Source organism: Oncorhynchus kisutch, unplaced genomic scaffold (genome assembly GCF_002021735.2).
Source record: "Oncorhynchus kisutch isolate 150728-3 unplaced genomic scaffold, Okis_V2 scaffold1169, whole genome shotgun sequence".
NCBI lineage: Eukaryota > Metazoa > Chordata > Actinopteri > Salmoniformes > Salmonidae > Oncorhynchus > Oncorhynchus kisutch.
Window position 1 is genome coordinate 55,001 of NW_022263114.1, and position 24,763 is coordinate 79,763.

Consider the following 24,763-nt stretch of genomic DNA (forward strand, 5'->3'; position numbering starts at 1 on the left):
AGAGAATGCGTGGTCATCCCTGCGGCCTCTGATCTGGCAGACTCACTAAACACACATGCATCTTTTATAAATGATGTCAGAGTGTTGGAGTGTGCCCCGGGTTATCCTTCCTTTTTTTTAAACAAGAAAACCGTGCCATCTGCTTTGCTTAATATAAGGAATTTTAAATAATTTATACTTTTTCTTTTACTTTTGATACATAAGTATATTTTCAACCGAAATACTTTTAGACTTTTACTCAAGTAGTATTTTACTGGATGACTTTCACTTTTACTTGAGTAACTTTCTATTAAGGTATCTTTACTTTTACTCAAGTATGACAATTGGGTGTTTTTTCCACCACTGCAGACTCGCACACATGGACACAAAGCACACACTCGAACACACACACATACACACACACACACACATACACACACACACACACACACACACACACACATATATATAGATACATGCAGATGAAGAAAGAGTGTTATTACAACAGCACGAGGAAGGTAGAGCTTTCAGGTTGGTTACCAATATAAATCCTCTCTTTGAATGTTGAGCTTTGAACAATTATGCTTCTGAATATCGGTGTTGAGGTTGTCCAGTGTCCAGACTGATGTGGTTTTATAAAGCTCATGTACTGAAGCCTGAGAGAACCCTTTTTTATCAAGCAGTTGTTTTTGTTTCGTTTAGATCAGTGACCTGGTGGCTGAGGACGGCGGTAAGAAAGACACAATGGTGGACGTGGTGTTTAAAAAGGCCTTGAAGGAGTTCCGCCTCAATATCTTCAACTCCTACTCTACTGCTCTAGCGGTTAGTACAGTAGTGCAACAACCCTGAATCCCAGGCTCCCTAAAACCGTTGTAACTACTAGTCATGTAAATACATGGTAACTACTTTACAGTAGTGTCCTTAATGCCTATGTATTTAAATGGCTAGTAGTTACATGGTAACTACTTTACAGTAGTGTCCTTAATGCCTATGTATTTACATGGCTAGTAGTTACATGGTAACTACTTTACAGTAGTGTCCTTAATACCTATGTATTTACATGGCAGTAGTTACATGGTAACTACTTTACAGTAGTGTCCTTAATGCCTATGTATTTACATGGCTAGTAGTTACATGGTAACTACTTTACAGTAGTGTCCTTAATGCCTATGTATTTAAATGGCTAGTAGTTACATGGTAACTACTTTACAGTAGTGTCCTTAATGCCTATGTATTTACATGGCAGTAGTAACATGGTAACTACTTTACAGTAGTGTCCTTAATGCCTATGTATTTAAATGGCTAGTAGTTACATGGTAACTACTTTACAGTAGTGTCCTTAATGCCTATGTATTTACATGGCTAGTAGTTACATGGTAACTACTTTACAGTAGTGTCCTTAATGCCTATGTATTTACATGGCAGTAGTTACATGGTAACTACTTTACAGTAGTGTCCTTAATGCCTATGTATTTAAATGGCTAGTAGTTACATGGTAACTACTTTACAGTAGTGTCCTTAATGCCTATGTATTTACATGGCTTGTAGTTACATGGTAACTACTTTACAGTAGTGTCCTTAATGCCTATGTATTTAAATGGCTAGTAGTTACATGGTAACTACTTTACAGTAGTGTCCTTAATGCCTATGTATTTACATGGCTAGTAGTTACATGGTAACTACTTTACAGTAGTGTCCTTAATGCCTATGTTTTTACATGGCAGTAGTTACATGGTAACTACTTTACAGTAGTGTCCTTAATGCCTATGTATTTAAATGGCAGTAGTTGGCATCATGATTTTGATGTAACCCTCTGTGTTCTCCAGATGGATGATGGGAAGAGTATCCGCTATAAGGACCTGTACGCCCTGTTCGAGCAGATCCTGGAGAAGACCATGCGCCTGGAGCAGAGGGACTGGAGCGAGTCGCCCGTCAAGGTCTGGGTCAACACCTTCAAGATCTTTCTGGATGAGTTCATGACCGAGTACAAGCCCATGGACAGCACCATCAGCAAGGTACCACCTCCACCACTGACCTTCTGTCTGGTGCAATTGATTGTTATTGCAGCCATTGGCTATGTAGCTAAGCATCACACTGTGTACTGTATGCAGTCTGAGCTAAAACCATGGTTTAGGTGGGCTGGCAGTAATATTGGTAGATGAAACCGTGGTTAAGGTGGGCTAGCAGTGATGTTGGTAGATGAAACCGTGGTTTAGGTGGGCTGGCAGTGATGTTGGTAGATGAAACCGTGGTTAAGGTGAGCTAGCAGTGATGTTGGTCGATGAAACTGTGGTTTAGGTGGGCTAGCAGTGATGTTGGTAGATTAAGCCATGATTTAGGTAGGCTAGCAGTGATGTTGGTAGATGAAACCGTGGTTTAGTTGGGCTAGCAGTGATGTTGGTAGATTAAGCCATGATTTAGGTAGGCTAGCAGTAATGCTGGTAGATGAAGCCGTGGTTTAGGTGAGCTAGCAGTAATGCTGGTAGATTAAGGCGTGGTTTAGGTGGGCTAGTAGCTGTGTGTGTGTGTGGTCAGGTACAGCATTGCTACAGTGGCCTGGTTAGCTGCTGGTGCTAACTACTTCTAACACCCAGGTGGCTAATTCAAACACTACAGGTCACATGAAGCCCTTGGCTGCTATACTAAGCCCCTCTAAAAGAGAGTGTCCACTGGAAAAGAGCATTGTGGTCTTTACGATCTTAGTAATTGGTAAGCTACCAGGGTATTACAGTATTTGTTGTTTTTGGAGCTCTGTTATATTTGGTTGTCTTACCCAGCAGGTCCCCAAAACCGAGCGAAAGAAGAGGAGGAAAAAGGATGCCGACATTGTGAGTGCCTGCTCTTACTGTTTTTTTAAACTAGTAGTCAACCGTTTTGGTATGAGACTGAAGCCAGACTGATCTTAAAGGTATAGTCAGTGGGGGCCTCCCGAGTGGCGCAGTGGTCTAAGGCACTGCATCACAGTGCTAGCTGTGCCACTAGAGGTTCTGGGATCGAGTCCAGCCGGCCGCGACCGGGAGACCCATGGGGTGGCACACAATTAGCCCAGCGTCATCCGGGTTAGGGGCGGGTTTGGCCGGCAGGGATGTCCTTGTCCCATCGTGCTCTAGTGTCTCCTATGGCGGGCTGGGCGCAGGGCACGCTGACACGGTCACCAGGTGTTTCCTCCAACACATTGGTGCGGCTGGCTTCCAGGTTAAGTTGGCATTGTGTCAAGAAGCAGTGTGGCTTGGTTGGGTTGTGTTTCGGAGGATGCACGGCTCTGGACCTTCGCCTCTCCCGAGTCCATATGGGAGTTGCAGCGATGAGACAAGACTGTAACTACCGATTGGAAACCATGAAATTGGGGAGAAAAAGGGGTAAAAAAAATCATAATAAAAAAAAAATATATATATAATTACATTTAAAAAATGGTATAGTCAGTGAGGCACGAAGTAAACAGAAAATATCGGGGCAATTTCCGCAACAACTAAAAGCTTTGAAGCACGAGGCGAAAGTTCTCCGCTGTTTTGTTCCCGCAGCTATCACACTGTAGCAGATTGAACTGTGGACATGCGCAGATACTCTGATATTCTGTGAGTGCATCGTCTTGCATTGCACTACTATGCAACATCTGCGTTGCTGCTCGTCTCCATTTAAAACATATTAACCTCCTGTCAGCAATGCTTCTATCTGTCCTTTAGAGAAAAAAGGAAATAGGCTAGTAACTAGAATACACAGGAGAGTCAGAGACGATAGAAAGCATGTCAAAATAAACTCTCCGTGGCTCTTTTCTCACCTGCTCTCTGCTGCCCTCTACAGGTGGAGGAACACAATGGCCACATCTTCAAGGCCACCCAGTACAGTATCCCCACCTACTGCGAGTACTGCTCCTCTCTCATCTGGATGATGGACAGGGCCTGCGTCTGCAAATGTGAGTACTCGTGCGCACACACACACACACACAATACAGGCACGCAAGCACACACACACACACACGTTATTACTGTGCACGTCCTCAGCGGCCCTTTGGCCAAGCCTTGAGCTGTGGCCCCTCCTAACCCCTCCTACTAATCAGATTGTGTTCAACTGGACTCATGTGGTCTGCAGCTCCTTATCCTCCACAGTTTTCTCAAGCAACAGTCAGAAAGGATGTTTTCTCCTCCCTGGTCAATGTTGCATCTGTCTCTTAGCCCTGTAGTCAGTTAGTTAGCGGCCATAACCTTTTGTTTTTCCTCCCATGTTAACAATGCGGAGGCACTGTCTTTCCGTGGAAAATGGCGCTGACTTGCATTTCTCTGGCTGTGTTTATCCAGTGTGTCGCTACGCCTGCCACAGAAAGTGCTGCCTGAAGTTGACCACCAAATGCAGCAAAAAGGTAAGGCTACCACGACTAGATCAACATACATTGATATTAATTTGGTAGAAGCTGTGTGTGTGTGTCCGTGTTTGTGTGTGTGTGTGTGTCCACATGCGCTCCTACATCTCTTTTTGTGTCTGTGTGTGTGCGCAGTACGACCCAGAGCTGTCGTCCAGGCAGTTTGGGGTGGAGGTGTCCCGTCTGACCAACGAGGAGAGGACAGTGCCCCTGGTGGTGGAGAAGCTCATCAACTACATTGAGATGCACGGCCTCTACACCGAGGGCATCTACAGGAAGTCTGGCTCCACCAATAAGATCAAAGAGCTCAAGCAGGGACTGGACACAGGTACTGTATACATGCTAACAAAGACCAGGGTGAGGCACCTAGTTACGCTAATGGCTATTTGCAAATGAAAATGTCAATGCTATGGCTAAAGATAACTTCAACCCGGGATGCTTGCTTCATTCTGACATTTTGACTGTTTATCCACACAGACGTGAACAACATGAACCTGGATGACTACAACATCCACGTTATCGCTAGTGTCTTCAAGCAGTGGCTCCGGGACTTACCCAATCCACTTATGACCTTTGAACTATACGAGGAGTTCCTCCGCGCCATGTGTAAATACTCCGACCTTCCTGTCATTTTAATTTCTGATAAATGTGTACTCCTTACTTATTTTATTTATGTATGTAGTTCAACATCATTGTTGGTGGTGAATGTGTTTACAGGCCTGCAGGACAAGAAGGAGGTGATTCGAGGAGTCTACTCTATTATCGACCAGCTCAGTAGAACTCACCTCAACACTCTGGAACGGCTCTTCTTCCACCTAGTTAGGTAACAGACATTCTCCTCCCTCTATTGCACTAGTATCTGCTGTAGCATTTGATCGTCATGTCAAATCAAAAGGGAAATGCCAGAGAGAAGATTCGTCCAATAGGCTTAACATTACAGAAATGTTCTGTTATCAGTAAGAAGTTGGAACCAAACTTCACACATGTATTATACTGCAGTGCCTTCACAAATGATTCATACCTTTTGACTTATTGCACATTTTGTTGTTACAGCCTGAATTCAAAATGGTTGAAATATGTTTTTTCCCCTCATCCATCTAATGAAAAAGTTTATTTTAGCAAATGTATTGAAAATGACATTTTCATTTACATACAGGACCAGTCAAAAGATTGGACACACCTACTCATTCAAGGGTTTTCTTTATTTTTACTATTATCTCCGTTGTAGAATAATAGGGAAGACATCCAAACGATTACATAACACATATGAAATCATGTAATAACCAAAAAAGTGTTAAACAAATCAAAATATATTTCTATTTTAGATTCTTCGAAGTAGTCACCCTTTGCCTTGATGACAGCTTTGCACACTCTTGGCATTCTCTCAGCCAGGTTCATGATGTAGTCACCTGGAATGTTTTTCCAACAGTCTTGAAGGAGTTCCCACATAGGCTGAGCACTTGTTGGTTGCTTTTTATTCACTTTGCGGTCCAAATCATCCCAAACCATCTCAATTGGGTTGAGGTTGGGTGATTGTGGAGGCCAGATTATCTGATGCAGCACTCCATCACTATCCTTCTTGGTCAAATAGCCTTTACACAGTCTGGTGGTGTGTGTTGGGTCATTGTCCTGTTGAAAAGTAAATGAGTGTCCCACTAAGCGCAAACCAGAGGGGATGACATCGCTTCAGAATGCTGTGGTAGACATGCTGGCTAAGTGTGCCTTGAGTTCTAAATAAATCACTGACAGAGTCACCAGCAAAGCACCCCCACAGCATCACACCTCCTCCTCCATGCTTCACGGTGGGAACCACACATGCAGAGATCATCCGTTCACCTACTCTGCATCTCACAAAGACACGGCGGTTGGAAACAAAAATTTAGCATTTAGACTCATCAGACCAAAGGACAGATTTCCAACAGTCTAATGTCCATTGCTCGTGTTTCTTGGTCCAAGCAAGTCTCTTCTTATTATTGGTGTCCTTTTAGTAGTGGTTTCTTTGCAGCAATTTGACCGTGGAGGCCTGATTCACACAGTCTCCTCTGAACAGTTGATGTTGAGATGTCTGTTACTTGAACTCTGTGAAGCATTTATTTGGGCTGCAATCTGTGGTGCAGTTAACTTTAATGAAGTTATCCTCTGCAGCAGAGGTAACTCTGGGTCTTCCTTTTCTGTGGTGGTCCTCATGAGAGCCAGTTTCATCATAGCGCTTGATGGTTTTTGTGACTGCACTTGAAGTGGTGGTCCTCATGAGAGGCAGTTTCATCATAGTGCTTGATGGTTTTTGTGACTGCACTTGAAGTGGTGGTCCTCATGAGAGGCAGTTTCATCATAGTGCTGGATGGTTGTTGTGACTGCACTTGAAGTGGTGGTCCTCATGAGAGCCAGTTTCATCATAGTGCTGGATGGTTGTTGTGACTGCACTTGAAGTGGTGGTCCTCATGAGAGCCAGTTTCATCATAGAGCTTGATGGTTTTGTGACTGCACTTGAAGTGGTGGTCCTCATGAGAGCCAGTTTCATCATAGAGCTTGATGGTTTTGTGACTGCACTTAAAGTGGTGGTCCTCATGAGAGCCAGTTTCATCATAGTGCTGGATGGTTGTTGTGACTGCACTTGAAGTGGTGGTCCTCATGAGAGCCAGTTTCATCATAGTGCTGGATGGTTGTTGTGACTGCACTTGAAGTGGTGGTCCTCATGAGAGCCAGTTTCATCATAGTGCTGGATGGTTGTTGTGACTGCACTTGAAGTGGTGGTCCTCATGAGAGCCAGTTTCATCATAGTGCTGGATGGTTGTTGTGACTGCACTTGAAGTGGTGGTCCTCATGAGAGCCAGTTTCATCATAGTGCTTGATGGTTGTTGTGACTGCACTTGAAGTGGTGGTCCTCATGAGAGTCAGTTTATCATAGTGCTGGATGGTTGTTGTGACTGCACTTGAAGTGGTGGTCCTCATGAGAGCCAGTTTCATCATAGCGAGTGATGGTTGTTGTGACTGCACTTGAAGTGGTGGTCCTCATGAGAGCCAGTTTCATCATAGCGCTGGATGGTTTTGTGACTGCACTTGAAGTGGTGGTCCTCATGAGAGCCAGTTTCATCATAGTGCTGGATGGTTCTGTGACTGCACTTGAAGTGGTGGTCCTCATGAGAGCCAGTTTCATCATAGTGCTTGATGGTTGTTGTGACTGCACTTGAAGTGGTGGTCCTCATGAGAGCCAGTTTCATCATAGTGCTTGATGGTTGTTGTGACTGCACTTGAAGTGGTGGTCCTCATGAGAGCCAGTTTCATCATAGTGCTGGATGGTTGTTGTGACTGCACTTGAAGTGGTGGTCCTCATGAGAGCCAGTTTCATCATAGTGCTGGATGGTTGTTGTGACTGCACTTGAAGTGGTGGTCCTCATGAGAGCCAGTTCCATCATAGTGCTGGATGGTTGTTGTGACTGCACTTGAAGTGGTGGTCCTCATGAGAGCCAGTTCCATCATAGTGCTGGATGGTTGTTGTGACTGCACTTGAAGTGGTGGTCCTCATGAGAGCCAGTTTCATCATAGTGCTGGATGGTTCTGTGACTGCACTTGAAGTGGTGGTCCTCATGAGAGCCAGTTTCATCATAGTGCTTGATGGTTGTTGTGACTGCACTTGAAGTGGTGGTCCTCATGAGAGCCAGTTTCATCATAGTGCTTGATGGTTGTTGTGACTGCACTTGAAGTGGTGGTCCTCATGAGAGCCAGTTTCATCATAGTGCTGGATGGTTGTTGTGACTGCACTTGAAGTGGTGGTCCTCATGAGAGCCAGTTTCATCATAGTGCTGGATGGTTGTTGTGACTGCACTTGAAGTGGTGGTCCTCATGAGAGCCAGTTCCATCATAGTGCTGGATGGTTGTTGTGACTGCACTTGAAGTGGTGGTCCTCATGAGAGCCAGTTCCATCATAGTGCTGGATGGTTGTTGTGACTGCACTTGAAGTGGTGGTCCTCATGAGAGCCAGTTTCATCATAGTGCTGGATGGTTGTTGTGACTGCACTTGAAGTGGTGGTCCTCATGAGAGCCAGTTCCATCATAGTGCTGGATGGTTGTTGTGACTGCACTTGAAGTGGTGGTCCTCATGAGAGCCAGTTTCATCATAGTGCTGGATGGTTGTTGTGACTGCACTTGAAGTGGTGGTCCTCATGAGAGCCAGTTTCATCATAGTGCTTGATGGTTGTTGTGACTGCACTTGAAGTGGTGGTCCTCATGAGAGTCAGTTTATCATAGTGCTGGATGGTTGTTGTGACTGCACTTGAAGTGGTGGTCCTCATGAGAGCCAGTTTCATCATAGCGAGTGATGGTTGTTGTGACTGCACTTGAAGTGGTGGTCCTCATGAGAGCCAGTTTCATCATAGCGCTGGATGGTTTTGTGACTGCACTTGAAGTGGTGGTCCTCATGAGAGCCAGTTTCATCATAGCGAGTGATGGTTGTTGTGACTGCACTTGAAGTGGTGGTCCTCATGAGAGCCAGTTTCATCATAGCGCTGGATGGTTTTGTGACTGCACTTGAAGTGGTGGTCCTCATGAGAGCCAGTTTCATCATAGTGCTGGATGGTTCTGTGACTGCACTTGAAGTGGTGGTCCTCATGAGAGCCAGTTTCATCATAGTGCTTGATGGTTGTTGTGACTGCACTTGAAGTGGTGGTCCTCATGAGAGCCAGTTTCATCATAGTGCTTGATGGTTGTTGTGACTGCACTTGAAGTGGTGGTCCTCATGAGAGCCAGTTTCATCATAGTGCTGGATGGTTGTTGTGACTGCACTTGAAGTGGTGGTCCTCATGAGAGCCAGTTTCATCATAGTGCTGGATGGTTGTTGTGACTGCACTTGAAGTGGTGGTCCTCATGAGAGCCAGTTCCATCATAGTGCTGGATGGTTGTTGTGACTGCACTTGAAGTGGTGGTCCTCATGAGAGCCAGTTCCATCATAGTGCTGGATGGTTGTTGTGACTGCACTTGAAGTGGTGGTCCTCATGAGAGCCAGTTTCATCATAGTGCTGGATGGTTGTTGTGACTGCACTTGAAGTGGTGGTCCTCATGAGAGCCAGTTCCATCATAGTGCTGGATGGTTGTTGTGACTGCACTTGAAGTGGTGGTCCTCATGAGAGCCAGTTCCATCATAGTGCCTGATGGTTGTTGCACTTGAAGTGGTGGTCCTCATGAGAGCCAGTTCCATCATAGTGCTGGATGGTTGTTGCACTTGAAGTGGTGGTCCTCATGAGAGCCAGTTCCATCATAGTGCTGGATGGTTGTTGTGACTGCACTTGAAGTGGTGGTCCTCATGAGAGCCAGTTCCATCATAGTGCCTGATGGTTGTTGCACTTGAAGTGGTGGTCCTCATGAGAGCCAGTTCCATCATAGTGCCTGATGGTTGTTGCACTTGAAGTGGTGGTCCTCATGAGAGCCAGTTCCATCATAGTGCTGGATGGTTGTTGTGCTTGAAGTGGTGGTCCTCATGAGAGCCAGTTCCATCATAGTGCTGGATGGTTGTTGTGACTGCACTTGAAGTGGTGGTCCTCATGAGAGCCAGTTCCATCATAGTGCCTGATGGTTGTTGCACTTGAAGTGGTGGTCCTCATGAGAGCCAGTTCCATCATAGTGCTGGATGGTTGTTGTGACTGCACTTGAAGTGGTGGTCCTCATGAGAGCCAGTTCCATCATAGTGCCTGATGGTTGTTGCACTTGAAGTGGTGGTCCTCATGAGAGCCAGTTCCATCATAGTGCTGGATGGTTGTTGCACTTGAAGTGGTGGTCCTCATGAGAGCCAGTTCCATCATAGTGCTGGATGGTTGTTGTGACTGCACTTGAAGTGGTGGTCCTCATGAGAGCCAGTTCCATCATAGTGCCTGATGGTTGTTGCACTTGAAGTGGTGGTCCTCATGAGAGCCAGTTCCATCATAGTGCCTGATGGTTGTTGCACTTGAAGTGGTGGTCCTCATGAGAGCCAGTTCCATCATAGTGCTGGATGGTTGTTGTGCTTGAAGTGGTGGTCCTCATGAGAGCCAGTTCCATCATAGTGCTGGATGGTTGTTGTGACTGCACTTGAAGTGGTGGTCCTCATGAGAGCCAGTTCCATCATAGTGCCTGATGGTTGTTGCACTTGAAGTGGTGGTCCTCATGAGAGCCAGTTCCATCATAGTGCTGGATGGTTGTTGTGCTTGAAGTGGTGGTCCTCATGAGAGCCAGTTCCATCATAGTGCTGGATGGTTGTTGTGCTTGAAGTGGTGGTCCTCATGAGAGCCAGTTCCATCATAGTGCTGGATGGTTGTTGTGCTTGAAGTGGTGGTCCTCATGAGAGCCAGTTCCATCATAGTGCTGGATGGTTGTTGTGCTTGAAGGGGTGGTCCTCATGAGAGCCAGTTCCATCATAGTGCTGGATGGTTGTTGTGCTTGAAGTGGTGGTCCTCATGAGAGTCAGTTCCATCATAGTGCTGGATGGTTGTTGTGACTGCACTTGAAGTGGTGGTCCTCATGAGAGCCAGTTCCATCATAGTGCCTGATGGTTGTTGCACTTGAAGTGGTGGTCCTCATGAGAGCCAGTTCCATCATAGTGCTGGAGAGCGTGCTACGGGTGGGTGTTGTTATGGTGACCAGAGAAATATACCTGCTGGAGAGCGTGCTACGGGTGGGTGTTGTTATGGTGACCAGAGAAATATACCTGCTGGAGAGCGTGCTACGGGTGGGTGTGTTATGGTGACCAGAGAAATATACCTGCTGGAGAGCGTGCTACGGGTGGATGTTGTTATGGTGACCAGAGAAATATACCTGCTGGAGAGCGTGCTACGGGTGGGTGTTGTTATGGTGGCCAGTGAGCTGAGATAAGGCGGGGATTTATCTAGCAAAGACTTATAGATGACCAGGAGCCAGTGGGTCTGGCGACAAATATGCAGCTGGGGCCAGCCGACGAGAGCATACAGGTCACAGTGGTGGGTGGTATATGGGGCTTTGGTGACCAAACGGATGGCACTGTGATAGACTGTATTGACTGACGTTCATGTCTTAAAGTAATGTGGTGGACTGTCGTTTCTCTTTGCTTATTTGAGTTGTTCTTGCCATAATATGGACGTAGCCCTATTTGGTAGACTATCTTCTGTATACCACCCCTGCCTTATCACAACACAACTGATTGACTCGCATTAAGAAGGAAATAAATTCCACAAATTAACTTTTAACAAGGCACACCTGTTAATTAAAATGCATTGGTGGTGAATGTGTTTTCATGCTTGCAGGACAAGAAGGTTGAGAGAATGCCAAGAGTGTGCAAAGCTGTCATCAAGGCAAAGGGTGGCTACTTTGAAGAATCTCAAATATAAAACATATTTTTCATTTATTTAACACTTTTTGGTTACTACATGAATCCATATGTGTTATTTCATAGTTTTGATGTCTTCACTATTATTCTACAATGTAGAAAATAGTAAAAAATCTAGAAAAACCCTGGAATGAGTAGTTGTATCCAAACTTTCGACTGGTACTGTAAGTATTCACACCCCTGAGTGTTAGAATCACCTTTGGCAGAGATTACAGCTGTGAGTCTTTCTAGGTAAGTCTCTAAGAGCTTTGCACACCAGGATTGTACAATATTCTTCAAGCGCTGTCAATCTGGTTGTTGATCTCTGCTAGGCAGCCATTTTCAAGTCTTTCCATTAGATTTTCAAGACGATTGTACGTCTGTAACTGTAACTAGGCCACTCAGGAACATTCAATGTCAATCTTGGTAAGCAACTCGTGTATATTTGTTTTTTAGGTTATGGTACTGAAAAGGACATGTTTCTCCCAGTGTCTGTTGGAAAGCAGACTGAACCAGGTTTTCCTCCAAGGTTTTGCCTGTGCTAAGCTCTATTCCATGTATTTGTATTATTTTAAACTCTCTAGTCCTTGTCGATGAAAAGCATACCCATAATATGATGCAGCCAACACCATGCTTGAAAATATAAAGAGTCGTGCCTTATTGCGAACAGGATGCATGTTTTATTCTGTACAGCCTTCTGTTCCCTCCTGTCATTTAGGGTAGTATTGTGGAGTAACTACAATGTTGTTGATCCATCTTCCGTTTTCTCTCTTCACAACTATTAAACTCTATAACTGTTTTAAAATCACCGTTGGCCTCATGGTGAAATCCCAGGGTGGTTTCCTTCCTCTCCGGCAACTGTAATAGGAAGGAGTGTATTGATACATACACCACCCAAAGTGTAGCTAATAACTTCACCAGGCTCAAAGGGATATTCAATGTCTGCTTTTCTTTTGTTTTACCCATCTATCAAAAGGGGCCCTTCTTTGCGAGGCATTGGAAAACATCTCTGGTCTTTGATTGAATCTTTGTTTGAAATTCACTGCTCAACTGAGGGACCTTAAAGATAATTGTATGTGTGGGGTACAGAGATTAGGTAGTCATTCAAAAATCATGTTAAACACTATTATTACACACAGACTCCATGCAACTTATTATTTTTCTCCTGCATTTATTTATGCTTACCATAACAAAGGGTTGAATAGTTATTAACTAAAAAATGTTCAGCTTTTCATTCTTAATACATTTTTTTAAAAGAAAATAGATGTAAAAACACAATTCCACTTGGACATTATGGGGTATTGTGTGTAGGCCAGTGACTCAATCTCAATTCAATCTCATTTTAAATTCAGGCTATAAACCAACAGCATGTGGAACAAGTCAAGAGGTGTTCTGAATACTTTCTGAAGGTACGGTTTTTGTTTGGTGTATTCTCCAGGATCGCAGGGCAGGAGGACACCAACCGTATGTCGGCCAACGCCATAGCCATCGTCTTCGCCCCCTGCATCCTCCGCTGCCCCGACACCATCGACCCCCTGCAGAGTGTCCAGGACATCGGCAAGACCACAGCGTGAGACCACAATCCTACTGCTGCTAATATAGTATCCTACTACTGCTGCTAATATAGTATCCTACTACTGCTGCTACTATAGTATCTTACTGCTGCTACTATAGTATCCCACTACTGCTACTATAGTATCCTACTACTGCTACTATAGTATCCTGCTGCTGCTACTATAGTATCCTGCTGCTGCTACTGTAGTATCCTGCTGCTTCTGCTGTAGTATCCTGCTGCTTCTGCTGTAGTATCCTGCTGCTGCTACTGTAGTATCCTGCTACTTCTGCTGTAGTATCCTGCTGCTTCTGCTGTAGTATCCTGCTGCTGCTACTGTAGTATCCTGCTACTTCTGCTGTAGTATCCTGCTGCTTCTGCTGTAGTATCCTGCTGCTGCTACTGTAGTATCCTGCTGCTTCTGCTGTAGTATCCTACTGCTTCTGCTGTAGTATCCTGCTGCTGCTACTGTAGTATCCTGCTGCTGCTACTGTAGTATCCTGCTACTTCTGCTGTAGTATCCTGCTGCTTCTGCTGTAGTATCCTGCTGCTACTATATAATCCTGCTCCTGCTGCTGCTGTAGAATCCTGCTGCTCTTGTAGTATCCTGCTGCTGCTGCTGTAGTATCCTGCTACTGCTGCTGCTACTATAGAATCCTGCTGCTGCTACTATAGAATCCTGCTGCTGCTACTATAGAATCCTGCTGCTGCTACTATAGAATCCTGCTGCTGCTGCTATAGTATCCTGCTGCTGCTATAGTAGTATCCTGCTGCTGCTATAGTAGTCTGCTGCTGCTGCTATAGTATCCTGCTGCTGCTGCTATAGTATCCTGCTGCTGCTGCTGCTGCTATAGTATCCTGCTGCTGCTGCTGCTGCTATAGTATCCTGCTGCTGCTGCTACTATAGTATCCTGCTGCTGCTGCTGCTGCTATAGTATCCTGCTGCTGCTGCTATAGTATCCTGCTGCTGCTGCTATAGTATCCTACTGCTGCTGCTACTATAGTATCCTGCTGCTGCTGCTGCTGCTATAGTATCCTGCTGCTGCTGCTATAGTATCCTGCTGCTGCTGCTGCTATAGTATCCTGCTGCTGCTGCTATAGTATCCTGCTGCTGCTGCTATAGTATCCTACTGCTGCTGCTGCTATAGTATCCTACTGCTGCTGCTACTAAAGTATCCTACTGCTGCTGCTATAGTATCCTACTGCTGCTGCTACTATAGTATCCTGCTGCTGCTGCTGCTATAGAATCCTGCTGCTGCTGCTATAGTATCCTACTGCTGCTGCTACTATAGTATCCTGCTGCTGCTGCTACTATAGTTGTCTACTGTTGCTACTATACCATCCTGCTGCTGCTACTGTAGTTGTCTACTGCTTCTACTATAGTTGTCTACTGTTGCTACTATAGTATCCTGCTGCTGCTACTATAGTATCCTGCTGCTGCTACTATAGTATCCTGCTGCTGCTACTATAGTATCCTACTGCTGCTGCTGCTATAGTATTCTGCTCCTGCTACTATAGTATTCTGCTGCTGCTGCTACTACTATAGTATCCTGCTGCTGCTACTATAGTATTCTGCTGCTGCTGCTACTATAGTATCCTGCTGCTGCTACTATAGTATCCTGCTGCTGCTACTATAGTATCCTGCTGCTGCTACTATAGTATCCTACTGCTGCTGCTGCTATAGTATTCTGCTGCTGCTGCTACTACTATAGTATCCTGCTGCTGCTGCTACTATAGTATCCTGCTGCTGCTGCTACTATAGTATCCTGCTGCTGCTGCTACTATAGTATCCTGCTGCTGCTGCTACTATAGTATTCTGCTGCTGCTGCTACTATAGTATCCTGCTGCTGCTACTATAGTATTCTGCTGCTGCTGCTACTATAGTATCCTGCTGCTGCTACTATAGTATCCTGCTGCTGCTACTATAGTATCCTGCTGCTGCTACTATAGTATTCTGCTGCTGCTGCTACTATAGTATCCTGCTGCTGCTACTATAGTATTCTGCTGCTGCTGCTACTATAGTATTCTGCTGCTGCTGCTACTATAGTATGCTGCTGCTGCTACTATAGTATCCTGCTGCTGCTACTATAGAATCATGCTGCTGCTACTATAGAATCCTGCTGCTGCTACTATAGAATCCTGCTGCTGCTACTATAGAATCCTGCTGCTGCTACTATAGAATCCTGCTGCTGCTACTATAGTATCCTGCTGCTGCTACTATAGTATTCTGCTGCTGCTGCTACTATAGTATTCTGCTGCTGCTGCTACTATAGTATGCTGCTGCTGCTACTATAGTATCCTGCTGCTGCTACTATAGAATCATGCTGCTGCTACTATAGAATCCTGCTGCTGCTACTATAGAATCCTGCTGCTGCTACTATAGAATCCTGCTGCTGCTACTATAGAATCCTGCTGCTGCTACTATAGAATCCTGCTGCTGCTACTATAGAATCCTGCTGCTGCTGCTACTATAGTATCCTACTGCTGCTGCTACTATAGAATCCTGCTGCTGCTACTATAGTATCCTGCTGCTGCTGCTATAGTATCCTGCTGCTGCTGCTGCTATAGTATCCTGCTGCTGCTACTATAGTATCCTGCTGCTGCTGCTATAGTATCCTGCTGCTGCTGCTATAGTATGCTGCTTCTATAGTATCCTGCTGCTGCTGCTATAGTATCCTACTGCTGCTGCTACTATAGTATCCTACTGCTGCTGCTGCTATAGTATCCTGCTGCTGCTGCTGCTATAGTATCCTGCTGCTGCTGCTGCTATAGTATCCTGCTGCTGCTGCTACTATAGTATTCTGCTGCTGCTGCTACTATAGTATCCTGCTGCTGCTGCTATAGTATCCTGCTGCTGCTGCTATAGTATCCTGCTGCTGCTGCTATAGTATCCTGCTGCTGCTGCTACTATAGTATTCTGCTGCTGCTGCTACTATAGTATCCTGCTGCTGCTACTATAGTATCCTGCTGCTGCTGCTATAGTATCCTGCTGCTGCTACTATAGTATCCTGCTGCTGCTACTATAGTATCCTACTGCTGCTGCTATAGTATCCTGCTGCTGCTGCTATAGTATCCTGCTGCTGCTTCTATAGTATCCTGCTGCTGCTGCTATAGTATCCTACTGCTGCTGCTACTATAGTATCCTACTGCTGCTGCTACTATAGTATCCTACTGCTGCTGCTATAGTATCCTGCTGCTGCTGCTATAGTATCCTACTGCTGCTGCTACTATAGTATCCTACTGCTGCTGCTATAGTATCCTGCTGCTGCTACTATAGTATCCTACTGCTGCTGCTTCTATAGTATCCTGCTGCTGCTACTATAGTATCCTGCTGCTGCTACTATAGTATCCTACTGCTGCTGCTATAGTATCCTACTGCTGCTGCTACTATAGTATCCTACTGCTGCTGCTGCTATAGTATCCTACTGCTGCTGCTACTATAGTATCCTACTGCTGCTGCTGCTATAGTATCCTACTGCTGCTGCTATAGTATCCTACTGCTGCTGCTACTATAGTATCCTACTGCTGCTGCTGCTATAGTATCCTACTGCTGCTGCTATAGTATCCTACTGCTGCTGCTGCTATAGTATCCTACTGCTGCTGCTGCTATAGTATCCTACTGCTGCTGCTACTATAGTATCCTACTGCTGCTGCTACTATAGTATCCTGCTGCTGCTGCTACTATAGTATCCTACTGCTGCTGCTACTATAGTATCCTGCTGCTGCTGCTGCTATAGTATCCTGCTGCTGCTGCTGCTATAGAATCCTGCTGCTGCTGCTATAGTATCCTACTGCTGCTGCTACTATAGTATCCTGCTGCTGCTGCTACTATAGTTGTCTACTGTTGCTACTATACCATCCTGCTGCTGCTACTGTAGTTGTCTACTGCTTCTACTATAGTTGTCTACTGTTGCTACTATAGTATCCTGCTGATGCTACTATAGTATCCTGCTGCTGCTACTATAGTATCCTGCTGCTGCTACTATAGTATCCTACTACTGCTGCTGCTTCTATAGTATTCTGCTGCTGCTACTATAGTATTCTGCTGCTGCTGCTGCTGCTACTATAGTATCCTGCTGCTGCTACTATAGTATCCTGCTGCTGCTGCTACTATAGTATTCTGCTGCTGCTGCTACTATAGTATCCTGCTGCTGCTGCTACTATAGTATCCTGCTGCTGCTACTATAGTATTCTGCTGCTGCTGCTACTATAGTATCCTGCTGCTGCTACTATAGTATCCTGCTGCTGCTACTATAGTATCCTGCTGCTGCTGCTACTATAGTATCCTGCTGCTGCAGCTATAGTATCCTGCTGCTGCTGCTATAGTATCCTGCTGCTGCAGCTATAGTATCCTGCTGCTGCTGCTATAGTATCCTGCTGCTGCTGCTATAGTATGCTGCTTCTATAGTATCCTGCTGCTGCTGCTATAGTATCCTACTGCTGCTGCTACTATAGTATCCTACTGCTGCTGCTGCTATAGTATCCTACTGCTGCTGCTACTAAAGTATCCTACTGCTGCTGCTATAGTATCCTACTGCTGCTGCTACTATAGTATCCTACTGCTACTGCTGCTATAGTATCCTGCTGCTGCTGCTGCTATAGAATCCTGCTGCTGCTACTATATTATCCTACTGCTGCTGCTACTATAGTATTCTGCTGCTGCTGCTGCTATAGAATCCTGCTGCTGCTACTATATTATCCTACTGCTGCTGCTACTATAGTATTCTGCTGCTGCTGCTACTATAGTATCCTGCTGCTGCTACTATAGTATTCTGCTGCTGCTGCTACTATAGGTTTACATAGATGTAGTACTAGACTGTAATGTGACCATGGCTCTTCCTGTTCTAGGTGTGTGGAGCTCATCATCGGAGAGCAGATGAATAAGTACTGCGCCCGGCTAAAGGACATCAACAGTCTGGAGTTTGCCGAGAACAAAGCCAAGTGCAGATTGACCCTCATTCGGAGATCAATGGTAAAGTCAAGAGTTATAGCTGTTAATCACCACTATCCACAAACCGTATTTGACTAGTCATCAACTCCCATCAACTAGCTAACCTATCCTGTTAAAGCACTGTTCTTAAATTAAACCCCCCAACTAGCTAACCTATCCTGTTAAAACACCCTTCTTAAGTCAGCCTACCTTGAACCACCACCTCTTCACACTAACTCTGTTTTCTCCCATTTTAATCCTGTCATTCCCCTTCCTGTCTTTCCTTCCTAATCCAGAAACCTGTACTAATTGCTGTTAGATTTATGACCATATCCCGCAGTACTGTCCCGGTATGTATCCACTCACTGTTACCAAGCCCAGGCTCGCCTAATCATAGTCAGCTGTCAGCTATTTTGTTGTGGCATTGATCACTGCTCACCGTGCCCACCTTGTCCTAATGCCGAGGTCTGCCCGGTGTCCTCCATCCTCACAACATGGCGCCACCTCACTTTGTCCATGTCTGGCTGACCTATCTCTCACTTTCTCTCTCTCTGCTCTCTGGCTCTCCTCTCTCAATCCATCTCTCGATCCCTCTCTCGCCCCCTCTCGCTCCCTCTCTTGATCCCTCTCTCTCCTCTCTTTTTCCTCTCCCCTCTTGCTTTTTCCTCTTTCTTCTCTCGCTTTTTCCTCTCTCTATTTCTTTGTGAGCCTGACTGTATAATATTAATGGTGTCTTGTGGATGAAAGTTCAAGACATTGACATACTGTAATTTAATCATGCAAATATTTGTTCATTAGATTTTGACTATGCTGTACTCCGACAGGATTTTCTGTATTTGACAGTGTTCCAACTCAAATACGTTATAATGATTTCATAACCTATAGTTCCATATTTTAATGACATATTTTATGTTTGTCATTGTCTGGTTCACTCAATGTTTACTATCTACTAAACCCATGTTGGTTGTTATTTTGATTGTATTTGTAAGTTTATAGAGTATATTGTATAAAGTGTATCATCACACTTAATCAGTTTCATCCTAAAATACACATTTGAGAAATGTGATTGTTTACTCCATTTCCTCCTGACCTTGTGGTCAAAATTTGGGAAATGATGTCCTACACTAGATGACTTATTATGTAATATAACCTATTCATAATAGAATTTCTTAGATTTTTCTGCCTCTTGTCCCATGATCCAATCAAAGATCGTCCCAATTACATGTGGCTGTAGACCGTAGCAGCTCTTTGGCATTAAAGCAATTCCAGGAGACATGTGCTGGTGTATCATCACATGGTAGCATTATGGAGGACTTTGTAAGAGGTTAGGGACCATATACTGTCCGGTGTCTTTGGCCTCATTTTCACTTTTATATTCTCTTTTGCTTCTCAATTGTTTGTACCACGCAGCCAAACGCAGCCAAAAAGGTAACCCATGCTGCACAGCATCCAACATGATTTTGCGATTGGGTATCTGCTGTGACTGCTGGTTGCTAGACTGCATGTGTGGGGAGCATGAGGCTTGGGGTCGTTATGGGTTTAAAAGGCGAACTATGAAACATTGATGTTTCAAGTATTACAAAGTTGTTGTTTTTTGTTGCATGTGCCGTCAAAGTAACTTGGTGGAAGGGCCCTCCTAGGTAGTAGGAGTAACGGCTGCTGGCTATACAACCTGAAATATAATTCGCTGTCAGACGCTGTTATTTTCCCTACTTTGCTATTCTTGTCATGAATCAGGACAATCCTACACCAGGACAAACGCTGGCATTAGCCTAAGCTAACATAAGCTAACACTAACTTCTCCCTGACTGACTGTTTTGTGCTTTGTTTCGCAGGGCAAGGGCCACGTACGGCGGTTCAGCTACCACACGCCCTCGCCCCCGGTTAGCCCACGCCTGCCGTCCCTGACGGGTGCAGTGATGCAGGAGAGCGGCGGTGAGGAGGTGGGGGCGGGGCAGGAGCCTGAGGTATCGGAGCACCAGCAGTTGGCCATGCAGCAGGAGGAGAGGGTGCTGACGGAGCAGATCGAGAGCCTGCAGAAAGAGAAGTACCTTATAGCATTATACCTACAGTAGCATTTAGGGGGCGCCCTCAGTCAATGTGCAACGAAAAGCAGGTTATAAAATACATGTAGAAATAGAGTATATATACCTTTACCTACAGGATATTTGAGGAATCTTAAATGAATAGCAAAGTGTACCTAAAATGAGGAAAATTAATAACTAAAACTGTCAGTGTGTTTTCCTTCTGCATTGACCTCACCATGTTTGTCACCCCAGGGAGGAGCTAACCTTTGAGATGCTGACTTTGGAGCAGCGAGCATCAGACGATGAGACCCTGGAGTCGGAGGCGTCCATCGGCACGGCCGACAGCTCTGAGAACCTCAACGTGGACTCTGAAGGAGCCACCTCCGACTTCTCCGGTATGCCATGATATTAAACAGTACCATGGTCAACCTGTTTGGAAATGCTTGTTAAAACTTGTGGTTATATTTTAAGTTTCTCTCTACAATTCTGTGTAGCAAAAAGAGACATGAGTAAAACATTTGTTTTATTTAGTTGAAACATATAGTTTTCTACTGCTGCTACTATAGTATCCTGCATCATGGTCTGACCGCTGACCTTTTTAGGTCCCTCAGAGAGAGAACCCACGCTGGCCCCCGTCGCCCGAACCAAGAGGTCGGAGGGGAAGAGCCACCGACGCCGCAACCTACGCAGGCAACCAGACTCCCAGGACTCAGTGGACTCCTGTTCTACCATCTCCTCCCTCTCTTCCTCCTCCCACTTCCACCCGTCCTCTTCCTCCTCTGTGGCCACAGCTCGCCACTTTCGCTTCCGCTCAAAGTCGCCCTCTTCTGGCTCTGGCTCTGCCCAGGGCTTGTACCTGCCCCAGCCTCCCCACCGCGACAGCTTGGACTGTCCCCCCCCGGCCAAACAGGAGGGGGCGTTCGAAGAGAGGTCACAGTTCACCAGCCGAGGCACCTTCAACCCGGAAAAGGGCAAACAGAAACTGAAAGGATCCAAGAACTCACCCTTGAGGCACTCCCATGACAGTGGGGGCCGCAGCAGGGATCCGCCTGACTTACCCCAGCAGCGGGTTTTGTATGGCAGCAATGAGTTCATGGTATGAAGGACAGTGGGAACACCTCCTTCGTCACAGCCCACTCTCCCTAAGAGCATGCGATCTGACCCCCTTCCTCAAACACTCCAGCTCACCCTTTCTCAGTCCACATCCGCAACGATGCAGAACTGTCCCCCCAAGTGCCATGTACACACTGTGTGTCCACCTCAAAGAGACAGGAGAGGGACAGGCTGGGAGTGGGAGAGGAGGAACCAGTAGAAAGTTGATCTCCTTAACTGCCAACCACACTCCCCATGGTCCCTCTGCAGGTCTGGGCCTCCCTCAGCCCAGGGGAGAGGGGACGTGTGGAGCAGGAAGGCAGAGAAAAGGGAATGCTGGGACACTGGGAGAGGACTACTCAGCCTCCGGGAGATCTCCCGAGCTGACGTCCCAATGCAAACTAGGAGGTGGAACGAGGCTAGAAGATGGGAAGAAAATAAACCTACCGAGCCATTGACAGTGCTGCCGTGTCCATGAACTTGAGATCTCAATCATTGGCTGCTTTAAAGTTTACAGTTAAAAACAATCAATGTAGTGGTTCCTCTATTATTACAAATGTATTTTTCCCCTAAGCCTATTTAATACATTTTTAATTTCATGGAAAGTATAAATCTATATAACTATATTATAAAGGTATAAATACTGTACAAAGCCGGAACACCAGTAACTGCTGGGTAGTTGAAGTCAAATATTTATCTTTTTCTTGAGTATCTTGGGCAGAGATGTATGGTATTGGACCAAGGCTGTGTACGTGTGCGTGTTTGAGTGTTAATGTGTGTATGAGAAGACCACTTCATGTGTTTTTATGTTTGCGCTGCTTCGGTCCTCTCCTGAGGGAACTATGGCCATGAAAGGGACCAAGTTAGCTGGTGTGTATTCTAGCCAAGGGGATCCCAGCTCTGTAAAGAATGTTGGATGTGTATAAAATCACTGCATTCACAGCTTAACAGCCATACAACAATTAGAATGTACAGTACAATATGTATTGGACAAATACCATTCTCCTTGCTCTGGATACATGTTACCCCCAAATCCTTGTCTTCCTGAGATATCAGTGTTGGACTCAATAGCAACCAAACAAGGACATGCACTTTCTTGTCTTCTGTCATTATTCGTAACATTTCTTGTTTTTTTTCTGGATGTATTAGTTTAACATTTTTATTGGGATAGTTTTGTGGCGCTGTCATGTTGGACAGTCAGCTGTTTTTCAGGCAACAGTCAAAAGTCCCCTTTCAGTTTAAAACATGCTTTTTGTAACACTAAATCACTATCAGCTATCAGAGACTCAAATATTGAAAAATATATTTTTTTTAAACGATATTCAAACACCTCACAGTTCTAGTGTTTGAGGGGAAAAATGTCAAAAGGCCTCATACCTACAGTGTAAGAAAAAGTTGTTAGTTATACAGTACCAGTCAAACGTTTGGACACACCTACTCATTCAATGGTTTTTTCTTTATTTTTACTATTTTCTACATTGTAGAACAATAGTGAAGACAAACTTTGAAATAACACAGAATCATGTAGTCACCAAAAAAGTGTTAAACTAATCTAAATATATTTGAGATTCTTCAAAGTAGCCACCCTTTGCCTTGATGACAGCTTTACACACTCTTGGTATTCTCTCAACCTGGAATGCATTTCAATTAACAGGTGTGCCTTGTTAAAAGTTAATTTGTGGAATTTCTTTCCTTCTTAAGCCAATCAGTTGTGTTGTGACAAGGGCAGCTCATTATGACAAGAACAGCTCAAATAAGCAAAGAGAAACGATGGTCCATCATTACTTTAAGACATGAAGGTCGGTCAATACGGAACATTTCAATAACGTGTTATTTCATAGTTTTGATGTCTTCACTATTATTTTACAATGTAGAAAATAGTACAAATGAAAGAACAACCCTGGATGAGTAGATGTGTCCAGACATTGGTACTGTAGTTGTACCAAACAATATTTTTCTTATACTGCATGGTACAGGCATGAGCTTTAATTCAGAGGTTCAAAATCAGATGTGCATTTGTCATACAAGAGGAAGACCTTGGCACAGCTCACACATCGCATACGCAAAACATATTATTATTAAGTAAGGTTGATTACACTAGTGCAGTGTACATGATCACCGAGCAGTAGAATAAAGTATTGTTATTAATAAATATAATATATGCCATTTAGCAGATGCTTTTGTCCAAAGTGACTTAGACATTTTACTTATGGGTAGTCCTGTAATTATTATTAATATTGATAATACTTTGATCAATGCAGTAGTTATTGTAATCAGTTGGAATGGAATATCTCCACCAGATGCGATATGAGTGCTTCACAGACGCTTAATGTTGACGGGTCTTATTTGTTCTTCTTTCTCTAACCATAACACTACATGACATAGTATATACACTTTCTGACAAAGATCTAACCATAACAGTACATGTCCTAGTATATACACTTCCTGACAAAGATCTAACCATAACAGTACATGTCCTAGTATATACACTTCCTGACAAATATCTAACCATAACAGTACATGACATAGTATATACACTTCCTGACAAAGATCTAACCATAACAGTACATGTCCTAGTATATACACTTCCTGACAAATACCTAACCATAACAGTACATGACATAGTATATACACTTCCTGACAAAGATCTAACCATAACAGTACATGTCCTAGTATATACACTTCCTGACAAAGCTCTAACCATAATGGTACATGACATAGTATATACACTTCCTGACAAAGCTCTAACCATAACGGTACATGTCCTCGTATATACACTTCCTGACAAAGCTCTAACCATAACAGTACATGTCCTCGTATATACACTTCCTGACAAAGATCTAACCATAACGGTACATGACATAGTATATACACTTCCTGACAAAGCTCTAACCATAACAGTACATGTCCTCGTATATACACTTCCTGACAAAGCTCTAACCATAACATTACATGTCCTCGTATATACACTTCCTGACAAAGCTCTAACCATAACGGTACATGTCCTCGTATATACACTTCCTGACAAAGCTCTAACCATAACAGTACATGTCCTACTATACACTTTAAGGCAAAGCTCCAAATAGCTTTTCCACTTGCACACTGTCCATTCCAGCCATGTAAGTAGATAACACAGTCCCTCTACCCAAATCCATAGACTTGTACATCAATTATGATACAGAATAATAAGTCTATTGGCTGTTAAACTATGGGGGCCTACTGGTCAGTGTGACAGACAAATAGACATGTACACTAAACATATACTGTCTGTGTCTACTTTCATATTCCATGTGTAGCGAGACACACATCTGCAGTATATTTTCCCATACATATATACATACTTTTGCGTTGCATTAAAATGATCTCAAACTCTAACATCAAACACCTTGATTCATCTGCAAGGTAGGTTAGTTCCTTTTTATCTTTGTCAGTCAGCGTGGTCCACAATTCTGTGCTCTGGTCTGAACTCTCTGGAAGAAGATACTGGGAAATTATCCTGTCGGTGGTCCTCCGATCT

The 24,763-nt window shown here is 44.5% G+C and overlaps 1 protein-coding gene across 1 annotated transcript in view; it reads left to right on the plus strand.

Moving 5' to 3' along the window:
- LOC109881495 (unconventional myosin-IXAa) overlaps positions 1-23,398 on the plus strand; it is a gene marked incomplete at its 5' end in the record, with an annotated part of 74,471 nt that extends 51,073 nt beyond the window's left edge. The window contains 15 exons of the mRNA XM_031817846.1: positions 682-801; positions 1,806-1,994; positions 2,757-2,807; positions 3,781-3,892; positions 4,275-4,336; positions 4,472-4,664; positions 4,814-4,942; positions 5,054-5,159; positions 13,084-13,215; positions 18,046-18,169; positions 18,424-18,477; positions 19,538-19,555; positions 19,963-20,174; positions 20,407-20,549; positions 20,757-23,398. Of these exons, the coding sequence (XP_031673706.1) occupies positions 682-801; positions 1,806-1,994; positions 2,757-2,807; positions 3,781-3,892; positions 4,275-4,336; positions 4,472-4,664; positions 4,814-4,942; positions 5,054-5,159; positions 13,084-13,215; positions 18,046-18,169; positions 18,424-18,477; positions 19,538-19,555; positions 19,963-20,174; positions 20,407-20,549; positions 20,757-21,256 (2,145 nt within the window). The remainder of the gene's footprint in view (positions 1-681; positions 802-1,805; positions 1,995-2,756; positions 2,808-3,780; positions 3,893-4,274; positions 4,337-4,471; positions 4,665-4,813; positions 4,943-5,053; positions 5,160-13,083; positions 13,216-18,045; positions 18,170-18,423; positions 18,478-19,537; positions 19,556-19,962; positions 20,175-20,406; positions 20,550-20,756) is intronic.
- Between the last annotated feature and the right edge of the window lie 1,365 nt (positions 23,399-24,763).